General features: G+C 41.1%; 1 protein-coding gene across 1 annotated transcript; it reads left to right on the forward strand.

Moving 5' to 3' along the window:
* The first annotated feature begins 4,046 nt into the window (after positions 1-4,046).
* Positions 4,047-12,944, forward strand: crygs2 (crystallin, gamma S2). The gene is made up of 3 exons (XM_031296770.2): positions 4,047-4,226; positions 7,394-7,636; positions 12,562-12,944. Exons 1-3 carry the CDS (start codon positions 4,218-4,220, stop codon positions 12,832-12,834), a joined length of 525 nt encoding a protein of 174 aa, XP_031152630.1. The 5' UTR covers positions 4,047-4,217; the 3' UTR covers positions 12,835-12,944.
* Positions 12,945-13,019: the final 75 nt, after the last annotated feature.

Here is a 13,019-nt window from a genome sequence, read left to right on the forward strand (position 1 = left end):
ACATGGTGCAGTGATTCATTGCGAATTTATCCTTAATTTTCTTCAGTACAACCGAAATAGCTGATTTGCCAAATGAGGCTAAATTGAATAAACTTTTGGTCAGTTTGCAGAACAGATGTCTATATGTTTATTTTTGTATTAATTTGCTTGTATGAATATGTATATTTTAGCATTATAGTAAGATTATTTTTCATAAATCTACCCTGCCTTCTATGTTTAGCATATAATACCTCCAAGTGTACTTCAGTCCGTTAGCTTCCTGTTTCCACTCATGACAACATGCTAACTTCAGAGTTTTCACAGATTGGGACATTACGTACAACACAACTGCTGCATGTGACTTCAGTGCAGCATTTTAATAAGTTATGGGAAGTTAAGGGACGGTGGACTTGATAAAAAAAATAAAATATGAACTGTTAAAATGCTGTTACATTACTGTAAACTGCTAAGTTCAAACTGCTGGAATGTGTCGCTGCATTTTTAAGATGTGATTACACTTTAAAATGCCGTACTGCTGCCCTCTCTTTGATTTGAACACACGCACCTCTATGCAGTTACTATGCGAAGAGCACAATATAGTTTAGACTGTTAAAAAAAAATTAAAATAAAGGTTTTGACTAAAACCGGGCTGCTTGTTTTGATTTTGTCCTTTTTGTGCTCCATATTTGGTAAAAAGTTCACCTGAGTAATAAAGAAATACATTGATTTCATAATCAAACCACAGCACTACATGTATTCGTTGCATCTGTTGTTATGTTACACTGCCAGTGGTCGAATATAACTACGGTACATTTACTCAAGTACTGTTCTTTAGTACAATTCTGAGGTACTGGTACTTAACCCTCATGTTGTCCTCGGGTCAAATTCTACCCGTTTTCAACGTTTTTTTATAACAGAAAATATGGGACGTCGAAATAAGCGCTGAAAATGTAAAAAAGAAATAAAAATAAACGACAAACATTAGGAAAAGCAACAAGAACAATGAAAAAAAACTGTCAAAAACACTGAAAGAAGACCTACAAACTTTAGAAAAAGCGCCAAAGGTTTTTTTTTTCATGGTGGACGGGAAGACAACACGAGGGTTAACAGAGTATTTTCATTTTGTACTACTTTATATTTCTACTACATTACATCTCAGAGACAAATATTGTACTCTTTACAATTATTTGACAACATTAGTTACTTTGCAGATTATTATTAGTATTAACACAAAATATAATCCAACAAATAAATGATAAAGTCTGTCGGGCAGAAACCCCGTATCTCCATTCAACATTTTATCCATAAATCAATGCTATTAGTCACCCTTTACGTCTGTCAGTGGGTTTTACATACAGTGAGGAAAATAAGTATTTGAACACCCTGCTATTTTGCAAGTTCTGCCACTTAGAAATCATGGAGGGGTCTGAAATTGTCATTGTAGGTGCATGTCCACTGTGAGAGACATAATCTAAAAAACAAAATCCAGAAATCACAATATATGATTTTTTAACTATTTATTTGTATGATACAGCTGCAAATAAGTATTTGAACACCTGTCTATCAGCTAGAATTCTGACCCTCAAAGACCTGTTAGTCTGCCTTTAAAATGTCCACCTCCACTCCATTTATTATCCTAAATTAGATGCACCTGTTTGAGGTCGTTAGCTGCATAAAGACACCTGTCCACCCCATACAATCAGTAAGAATCCAACTACTAACATGGCCAAGACCAAAGAGCTGTCCAAAGACACTAGAGACAAAATTGTACACCTCCACAAGGCTGGAAAGGGCTACGGGGAAATTGCCAAGCAGCTTGGTGAAAAAAGGTCCACTGTTGGAGCAATCATTAGAAAATGGAAGAAGCTAAACATGACTGTCAATCTCCCTCGGACTGGGGCTCCATGCAAGATCTCACCTCGTGGGGTCTCAATGATCCTAAGAAAGGTGAGAAATCAGCCCAGAACTACACAGGAGGAGCTGGTCAATGACCTGAAAAGAGCTGGGACCACCGTTTCCAAGGTTACTGTTGGTAATACACTAAGACATCATGGTTTGAAATCATGCATGGCACGGAAGGTTCCCCTGCTTAAACCAGCACATGTCAAGGCCCGTCTTAACCGTGTTTGGAGGAAGAAGAATGATGAGTACCATCCCAAGAACACCATCCCTACTGTGAAGCATGGGGGTGGTAGCATCATGCTTTGGGGGTGTTTTTCTGCACATGGGACAGGGCGACTGCACTGTATTAAGGAGAGGATGACCGGGCCCATGTATTGCGAGATTTTGGGGAACAACCTCCTTCCCTCAGTTAGAGCATTGAAGATGGGTCGAGGCTGGGTCTTCCAACATGACAATGACCCGAAGCACACAGCCAGGATAACCAAGGAGTGGCTCTGTAAGAAGCATATCAAGGTTCTGGCGTGGCCTAGCCAGTCTCCAGACCTGAACCCAATAGAGAATCTTTGGAGGGAGCTCAAACTCCGTGTTTCTCAGTGACAACCCAGAAACCTGACTGATCTAGAGAAGATCTGTGTGGAGGAGTGGGCCAAAATCCCTCCTGCAGTGTGTGCAAACCTGGTGAAAAACTACAGGAAACGTTTGACCTCTGTAATTGCGAACAAAGGCTACTGTACCAAATATTAACATTGATTTTCTCAGGTGTTCAAATACTTATTTGCAGCTGTATCATACAAATAAATAGTTAAAAAATCATATATTGTGATTTCTGGATTTTTTTTTTTAGATTATGTCTCTCACAGTGGACATGCACCTACGATGACAATTTCAGACCCCTCCATGATTTCTAAGTGGGAGAACTTGCAAAATAGCAGGGTGTTCAAATACTTATTTTCCTCACTGTATATCTATATAACCGTTACAAGATAGTTTTGTCTGAGGTCAAATAAATCATTACATTATTACATTACATGTCATTTAGCTGACGCTTTTATCCAAAGCGACTTACAGTTGCTATATATCAGAGGTCGCACACCTCTAGGGGAAGTAGGGGTTAAGTGTCTTGCTCAGGGACACATTGGTTGATGTATCGCAGTGGGAATCGAACCCAGGTCTCCCACACCAAAGGCATGTATCATAGCCACTGCCCCATCACCAAAAATATATAATCAATAAAATATTTCAATACTAATATGTATGAAATTAGCCTTTTTTCATTTCCTGAAAAACATTGGTTTTGGACATACGAGGTTTTTACCCAACAGCGACGTTGGTTCAGATCCCCAGCAGTATATAAAATAGTTAAAATTTGCTCCACCTTTACTAGCTGCATCATTAATGCATCAATAAATACAATCCAGTAATATATATTATTCTGATATGGCCCATTCTGCATAAGGAGTGCTTTAACTTTTTGTTCAGTCAATCAACTAAGTGTTTAATTGGCTAATCAGCTCGGCTGTTCTTGTAGGCCGTTATATTGTTGGGTAGTTTAATTTATAATAAAACATATTTTTATAAACTACGTGTTTTGTGTGCAAAAATCTTAATTTGTAAAGTAACTAAAGCTGTCAGATGAATGTAGTGGAGTAAAAAGTACAATATTTCTCTCTGAGATGTAGCGGAGTAGAAGTAGAAAGTGGCATGAAAAGAAAAGACTCAAGTAAAGTACAAGTACCTCAACATTTGTACTTAAGGACAGTACTTGAGTAAATGTACTTAGTTACATTCCACCACTGTTTTTACTTAACTAAAGGATCTGAATACTTCCTCCACCAGTGAACACTGCTCTGTCTGGATTCATCCATAATGCAGAAAGAAGTCATGAGTTGGCAGGTCCTCACCTGGTGGGGGCAAGCTGGTGGAACTGGCATGTGTAACGTGGTGCGAGAGCGTGTGTGTGTGTGTGTGTGTGTGTGTGTGTGTGTGTGTGTGTGTGTGTGTGTGGGCACTGGAACCAGCCAGTAGAGAAGTGGGGTGAATGGACACTAACCATGCCTGGCCATTATGGCCGTAATCCTTCCTCGCTTTTCTGGAAAAACTGAATAGCACTAGAATCACTGACTCAATTTTTGGATCTCATTTTCATGACAAAGCGATTGTTCCCCCTTTTTTTTTTTTTTTGCTTCCACTGTTGCTGTTTATAAACGTGTGGGGGGGAAAGCGGGGATATAAAAAGGGACTGGTGAGAGGCCAGAGCAAACATCGAGACCTAAGGGGGCAAACCAACGCCACTCTCACTTATCACCACCGAGGCTATCCCACACATTATATCCAAGATGGGCAGGGTGAGTTAAGAGAAAATGGGACTGGCATTGACGTAGAGTCAGGTAACACTGTGGCATGGAGGTTAAGTATGAACGTGTGGGTGAAGCTGTATGGGTGACCCTCTCTGCAGGGATTATTGGGGTTTGAAGCTGTTTTTAATTTGGTTTACAGGTGAGGCAAGTGTTGCTGAGCGGCCTGGTAGTACTAGGTGTCGATGCCTTTAGTCAGCTAGAGGTTAAAGCTGCACCGTTTACTTAAAGAAACATTGCCAAAAGAATGCTTTGCAAAGTCAGAAAAGCTTTTTGTAAAGTCTGTGTGATAAAACAGTGACAGTCAATTGGAAATACTAGGGCAGCAACTCAGTGATTTTAAAGGTCCTATGACATGCTGCTTTTTGGATGCTTTTATATAGACCTTAGTGGTCCCCTAATACTGTATCTGAAGTCTCTTTTATATAGGCCTTAGTGGTCCTCTAATACTGTATCTGAAGTCTCTTTTATATAGACCTTAGTGGTCCCCTAATACTGTATCTGAAGTCTCTTTTATATAGACCTTAGTGGTCCCCTAATACTGTATCTGAAGTCTCTTTATATAGACCTTAGTGGTCCCCTAATACTGTATCTGAAGTCTCTTTTATATAGGCCTTAGTGGTCCTCTAATACTGTATCTGAAGTCTCTTTTATATAGACCTTAGTGGTCCCCTAATACTGTATCTGAAGTCTCTTTTATATAGGCCTTAGTGGTCCCCTAATACTGTATCTGAAGTCTCTTTTATATAGGCCTTAGTGGTCCCCTAATACTGTATCTGAAGTCTCTTTATATAGACCTTAGTGGTCCTCTAATACTGTATCTGAAGTCTCTTTTATATAGGCCTTAGTGGTCCTCTAATACTGTATCTGAAGTCTCTTTTATATAGACCTTAGTGGTCCCCTAATACTGTATCCGAAGTCTCTTTTATATAGACCTTAGTGGTCCCCTAATACTGTATCTGAAGTCTCTTTATATAGACCTTAGTGGTCCCCTAATACTGTATCTGAAGTCTCTTTTATATAGGCCTTAGTGGTCCTCTAATACTGTATCTGAAGTCTCTTTTATATAGACCTTAGTGGTCCCCTAATACTGTATCTGAAGTCTCTTTTATATAGGCCTTAGTGGTCCCCTAATACTGTATCTGAAGTCTCTTTTATATAGGCCTTAGTGGTCCCCTAATACTGTATCTGAAGTCTCTTTTATATAGGCCTTAGTGGTCCCCTAATACTGTATCTGAAGTCTCTTTATATAGACCTTAGTGGTCCCCTAATACTGTATCTGAAGTCTCTTTTATATAGACCTTAGTGGTCCCTAATACTGTATCTGAAGTCTCTTTTATATAGACCTTAGTGGTCCCCTAATACTGTATCTGAAGTCTCTTTTATATAGACCTTAGTGGTCCCCTAATACTGTATCTGAAGTCTCTTTTATATAGACCTTAGTGGTCCCCTAATACTGTATCTGAAGTCTCTTTTATATAGACCTTAGTGGTCCCCTAATACTGTATCTGAAGTCTCTTTTATATAGGCCTTAGTGGTCCCCTAATACTGTATCTGAAGTCTCTTTATATAGACCTTAGTGGTCCCCTAATACTGTATCTGAAGTCTCTTTTATATAGACCTTAGTGGTCCCCTAATACTGTATCTGAAGTCTCTTTTATATAGACCTTAGTGGTCCCCTAATACTGTATCTGAAGTCTCTTTTATATAGACCTTAGTGGTCCCCTAATACTGTATCTGAAGTCTCTTTATATAGACCTTAGTGGTCCTCTAATACTGTATCTGAAGTCTCTTTTATATAGACCTTAGTGGTCCCCTAATACTGTATCTGAAGTCTCTTTATATAGACCTTAGTGGTCCTCTAATACTGTATCTGAAGTCTCTTTATATAGACCTTAGTGGTCCTCTAATACTGTATCTGAAGTCTCTTTCCTGAAATTCAGCCTTGGTGCAGAATTACAGCCACTAGAGCCAGTCCCACAATGAGCTTTCCTTAGGATGTACCATTTCTGTGTCTGTAGTTTTAAATGCTATTGAGGAGGAGAGAGGGGGGGGCAAGGTGGAGGGTGGGGGTGTGGCCTTGACCAACTGCCATGCTTCGCTCATTTTCAAGCCATGATGTCTCTCTCTCTCTCTCATGGGTGGGCCAAATTCTCTGGGCGGGCAAAGCAGAGAAAGGGGAGGTAACCTTTCTCCTTATGACATCATAAAGGGAAGATTCCAGATTGGCCCATCTGAGCTTTCATTTTCTCAAAGACAGAGCAGGATACCCAGGGCTCGGTTTACACCTATCACCATTTCTAGCCACTGGGGGACCATAGGCAGGCTGGGGGAACTCATATTAATGTTAAAAACCTCATAAAGTGACATTTTCATGCCATGGGACCTTTAATAGTCGATTCATCTTTTGATTATTTTGTGGAATAATTGATTAGTTGTTTGGTCTATAAAATGTCAGAAAATGGTAAAAAAAAAAAAAAAAAAAAAAAAAAGTCGATCAGTGTTTCCCAAAGCCCAAGATGACATCCTCAAATGTCTTGTTTTGCCTCAACTCAAAGTTATTCAGTTTACTTTCTCAGAGGAGAGAAGAAAACTAGAAAATATTCACATTTAAGGAGCTGGAATCAGAGAAGTTTTACTTATTCTTTCGTGAAGAAACAACTATCACTAACTTGCAACAGAAGAAAAAAATCCTGCAGTCTGCTCTAAACCAACGTTTCGGTAAATAAAGTGTAGATAAATAAATGTTGATGCCATAGCAAGAGCAGAGTGCAGGATTTTTTCCTTTGTTCCATTCTTATTCTTTCATAGAAAATAACTCAAACCGATTAATTGATTATCAAAATAGTTGGCGATTAAGTTAACCCTCCGGTTGTCTTCGGGTGAAATTTGACCCATTTTGAAAGTTTCAACATCAGAATTTAGGTTTTTTTTTTTTCAAGCAAATTTTCAAAAAATAACATAAATGGTTCCATACCACGCTCTTCGCAAGTAAAATTAAGGATTAGATCTCTACTTTCATTGAATTTTGGATGTTTTATTAAATTTGATAGCATATAAAAAAAAAAAAAAAACAGTATCCTGACTAAACTTTGACAGTCTGTGATGTGATCTTGATAAAAGCTAAAGACACCCATGTGTTGCCCCCCACCCCCCAGATTGTCTTCTACGAGGACAAGAACTTCCAGGGCCGTCGCTATGAGTGCGACAGCGACTGCTCGGACTTCCACGCATACCTGAGCCGCTGCAACTCCATCCGGGTGGAGAGTGGGGCCTGGGTGGTGTATGAACGGCCCAACTACATGGGCTACCAGTACGTCCTGACCAGGGGGGAGTACCCCGAGTACCAGCGCTGGATGGGCCTCAACGACAGACTCAGCTCCTGCAAGTTGGTCCACTTTGTAAGTCAGCCATCGCCTGTGATCTGATCTGCTGTACAGTAAAAACCTTGACATACTTTTATTTTACTTGAGTATTTTCATTTTGTGCCACTTTGTATATTTACTCCACTTTTTACTCTACCACTAGACTGGATCCTCTCTCTTTGGATCGTGCAACAAGGCAGGCCTGCTTGGTTCTTTTGGGGAATAATTGTAAAGATTTACAAAGAATATGTTTACGGCATTTCCTCTCCGATTGGTGGTATTGCTGTGGACTAGAGGGTGACACGGGAATCAATTGTCGCTCCCATCCCATCCTGAGCCCACGAAAATACTCCTGTCCTGCAAAATCCCGAGAGAAAGACTCCGAAATCCCGTCCCGCTCCCGTTTCGTTCCCTATGTTGTCTGAAGTTATCAGACTCTGTTGCCCCCCTGTAGCATGTTTGGTTAATTGCAGTCAAATCACTGAGGTTGCCTCGGAAATTTAGGCTACACTACTGTCTACATGCATTACCTGCAGGCCTAGGCGATTTCATTACGTAATTCCTAACGGAGATCTTCTCACACTCAAAACACCCATTTATCGATTTAGGGTAGGTTAGAAGAATCGCTGCCTTCCGCATACTAAGTAGCCTAGGAATGCCTCGCAATCTTTTGGCGCACTCACCTATTGCAGCGCTATTTTTTTATTTAAACTCCGGCTCCGTCCTGCTCCCGTTAATTTCTATGCTGTATTCCGTCCGTGAAATTGACTCCCGTACCGCAGGACTCCAGCAGGAATACCGTGACCTGCGGGAGTCCGGAAAAATTGTCACCCTCTACTGTGGACAAAGTACACATAATCCAATATGAATGTGCTGAACATTGCGTGCAGATCTCTTAATTAACCACTAACCTGTGACAATGTGATTCCTAGTAGGATTTGTCCTCAGCTGTGAAGCAGAGGGACTTTGTGAGTTATTAACTCGAGGTTCGTGACAGTCAGAAGTGAGGTGCACTGTCCTATGGACCTGCGATAGGGTCCAGGAATTTTGGACTGGGATACATGATAACCTATGTGGGATTGCAGGGACCCAGGTTCCATTCAGCCCAAGATGATTTGTTCTGGGAGATGGGTCAATCCTAAACGGGATGGATAAGCATATAAGAAGCTGGGTCCAGACTAGTTTGATGATAGCCAGACAGATTATTTTAAGAGGATGGAGGAATGAAGGGGTGCCGTCAATCCAGGAGTAGCTTGTGAGATGGCTAGGGGTGGCGGTCTTTGAAAAGATGTCATATAAACGGTTTGCCAGATTGGATGTCGACACTAGAAAATGTGGAAGGTAGTTGAACTTTCTGGAAGGCTCCTAAGAAGCTTTGTGCTGGGGAGAGACGTCTATGATGGGCTTATGGTGTTGTCATTTATACATATGTTTATTTGGTTTACAGTGTGTCTATTTTCTTATTATGCTGTTGTATGTAAGTGCTACTGAAGTAATTGTGTCATCTTTTCTTAATTTTTGTCTTGATGACAAAGGGTGGGGGGGGGCGGGGGGGGGGGGTGATTCAATTCAATTCAATTTTATTTATAGTATCAAATCATAACATAACATAATAAGGGTTATCTCAAGACACTTTACAGATAGAGTAGATCTAGACCACACTCTATAATTTACAAAGACCCAACCATTCCAGTAATTCCCCCAAGAGCAAGCATTTAGTGGCGGGGAAAAACTTCCTTTTAGGGAGAAACCTGGGACAGACCCAGGCTCTTGGTAGGCGGTGTCTGACGGTGCCGGTTGGGGGTGTGATGAACAGTGGCGATTATAGTCACAATAAAGATAATGGAACTATGACTAGAAACAGTAGTTGTAGTAGTTCATGGCGTAGCAGGGCATGTGTTCATGTTGCGAGTTGTATGTTTTGTATTTTGTTAAAAACATAAAAAATAAAAGATTGTTAAATCACAAAAAGGTGCGCTGATAAAAGCCACAGTGAGTGCAGGGGAGAGTACAAACTAACTGATGGGCACATCACAGAGGTCATGCTATGGTGTCGATGCTACCAGTGACTGCAGGGCTTTGTCGATGAAGACCAACACGTGGCTCGGTCCATTTGTATGATCGGGCTTTGGCCCAGCTGACCCACAGCCTGCAGGCAGATTCAGGGACACCACTTTAATGCAAAAATCTATCTAGTTTGGACGAGCTGCATGTTAACAGTTTTGCGCTATTTAAAAAAGGGCAGCAAAACAGAAGAGATGGTGATGGGAAGCCAGTTATGTAATTGATGTGGTGGATCCCTCACTCACCATTGTGAACTGTATGAACGTGTTGGATGGCCTTCTCTATCAACACGGAGGAGACTTCAACACCGGCATAGCTTCATATCCAAGGCTATTTTAGGTCTCCTTCCATCCTACCTTCTGACCTATATCAGTGTAAATAGTATTGGGACTTACAAGCTTTGTTCCCAGGATCTTTTCCTTCTGTCTGTTCCAAAGGTTAGAACTGAGCTGGGAAAAAATGCCTTTAAGTTTGCCGCTCCCTCTACATGGAACAAGTTACAGAAGTCCATGAAACTTACTGAGCTGTTCTCATTGGTCGCTTTTAAGAGGATGGTGATTGACTTGGAGGCAGCCACATCTGGCTGTAGATGTTTTGACTGATGTGTTTAGGATTGTGGTTGACTTTGAGGGATTTGCTGTTTCAGTTGTTAGCATTTTTGTGTATTTTGTGTGTGTATGTGTGGTTGTACTGCTGCCTGTCTTGGCCACTCTTGAAAAAGAGATTTTTAATCTCAATGAGTATCTTCCTGGTTAAATAAAGGTAAATAAAATTAAAATAATAATGATGAGCCCAACTCTATATGCCACCGGTTCCCAAACTTGACTACATTGCTACGTTTTGATTTAAAAACAAATATCTTTTGCTATATTTCCCCCGCTCATTCCCCCTGCTCTGGTGTTTCAAAGCCTCTAAACCGGAGACATTTGAAAACACTTCTGACCCGTTTTGGTTTGGAATCTGCGGGGTTGTGTTGCACTCTCAATGGCGGCAAATGGAGACCTTTGGCCACGCCGACACTGACGCCAACGTTTCGCCGCCTGATAGGGTCTTATAGGTACTAACATTATCATGGCAACTACCAGCAACGGGCGGAGTACCAGTCGAACCACGAACGCCCTACTTGAGCTATGTTACTGGTTCCTGGTTGCACGGCGTTCGTCATTCGACTGGTTGTGACTGTTTTCCAAAGATGGCGCCTACCTATATACGTGAACCGTACTGTCTTTATAATCTATCTTTTTAATAAACTGTCTGTACGCTTACAAAGTTGTCAATGCTTCGGTTTACATGAAGGGACCCTCATTATGCTACCGTGGAAGTGTGGTGCTATTTTGAGCCTTGTTAGTGGTATAGAAATAGCGATTTCTTTTTACTTTACCCTCTGCCTCGTTGACTAGCGTTATAAGCTAATCAGCGGTTTGCGATAAAACTGGTCACATTCGATTATAATGAAAACATATCCCAGAGAACGGTCGACTCGGTACACATATGTTATTAACCCCTAGGTTGATTTTGCGCCGGAATTGTCCTTTAAACAGAGATTAGTTCTTCTACTGGAGCTACAAACCCTTGTGTGCATGGAGATCGCTTTTGGCTCAAAACTCCGCTTAAAAACCAAAACATAGCAATGTGAATGTAGCCTTAGATGGAATTGTGGTCACCACGACGCATTTTCTTGTCTTTTTTTTGGTAGTTGTGGTGTTTGGTGTAGCTTCATCATCTGCTTTACGTTTTAACTGGCAGTCCTTACAAACTTGTCCATGCTTTGCTAGAAGTGCAGCAGAACCATGCGTTATTTATTTCTATTTAGAGCGCCACGCCCTTCGTTATAACTACGCCCCCACCCCAATTTAGGAACCACTGATTGATTTACAACAATTCTGATTCCAATTCTTTCTTTCGATTCCGGTTCTTATCGATTGTCGATTTCTGATTCTTTGAGGGTTGGAGTTGAAACGGGTCACCTGCTTATTTCACAGATAAGATGAACATTTTATTTTGAGTCAATGGTGATTTACAGTTTGACCAGGCTTTTTCAATGTAAAATAAACCCAGACTTTAAAGCAGGGCTGCACAATTAATCGCAATTTTATGGAAATCGCAATATGGACTTGTGCAATATCCAAATCTCAGGGTGGGGCGCAATATTTGTTACAAAATATGTGACTAACCATTCTGAACGAAGTATTGTGGGGCGGCAGAGACGTCCCGGCCTACAAATCCTATCCTACAAACCGATTATACAGATACTGTATACTGTATACTGATACAGATTCTTGTAAAAATCACACTACATGACCATAAAACATTTTTATTTGTGTTTCAATGAAAATGAGAATGAAGATCCAAAAAATTTATCATTCCCTCCAATATCCTGAATCATATCGGAATCGCAACACCAGTCAAAATAATCGCAATTTGACATTTTCCTCATATCGTGCAGCCCTACTTTAAAGCACCGCTTACTGTGCTCCATGGCTGCAACACAACAAGCACCTAGAAGTACGATGGCTGCTACGGAAACCAAAACTTGCGCGTGTTAAATTTGGTACCGATGTTCGGATTCAAAACGATTCCATAAAAAAAAAAAAAAAAAAAAAAAAAAACGGTTCCATTGAAATCGTGATTTTTGAAACGATTCCAAGTCAGAACCGGTTCTCGATGCCTGATCCTACCACTGATATATGCAGTGCTACAAACATATTTTCCGTTCGTTGGATGCAAATCTCATCTCCCTATATATCCCCCCCTTCCCCTTTTCTCTTACGCCACATTCCTTCTCTATTCCTTCCCGACCCGAAACAACCACTCTCCCCCTATCTTCCACTCTAACCCCCCTGTCACCTGCTCCCATACCCCTACCATCTCCCCCCCTTCCTCCCGTCACCTTCCAGACCAGTGGGGCCCTGTACAAGATGCAGCTGTATGAGAAGGCAGACTTCGGGGGCCAGGCCTTCGAGGCCACAGAGGATTGTCCCTCTCTCCTGGAGAAGTTCCGCTGGAGGGAGGTCAACTCCTGTAAGATCTTCGACGGCTGGTGGGTTTTCTACGAGCACCCCAACTACCGTGGACGCCAGTACTTCCTGGAGAAGGGGGAATACCGCAAGCCGGGTGACTGGGGCGCCGTCAGTCCTACGGTCCAGTCTTTTAGGCGCTTCACTGAATGATTTAACAATCCATCCAAAACGAAAAAAAGTCGATATTGGACTATGATTTTATTTGACTATTTTGTGATTTTGAACTGTGGTCTCACGAATAAAAAACCTGCCCAGTAAAAGCAGACTGAAGACATTTCTTTGGATTTTCCAAACATGAGTTGTTTAATGTCTTTCGAACCTTTTGTGCCCTTGTA

This window comes from Sander lucioperca, chromosome 8 (genome assembly GCF_008315115.2).
Source record: "Sander lucioperca isolate FBNREF2018 chromosome 8, SLUC_FBN_1.2, whole genome shotgun sequence".
Classification (NCBI taxonomy): Eukaryota; Metazoa; Chordata; class Actinopteri; order Perciformes; family Percidae; genus Sander; species Sander lucioperca.

Excerpts from the sequence above, each read along its gene's own strand:
- crygs2 (XM_031296770.2), top strand. Across the intron at positions 7,637-12,561 it reads CCTGCAAGTTGGTCCACTTT|ACCAGTGGGGCCCTGTACAA; the intron begins GTAAGTCAGCCA and ends GTCACCTTCCAG.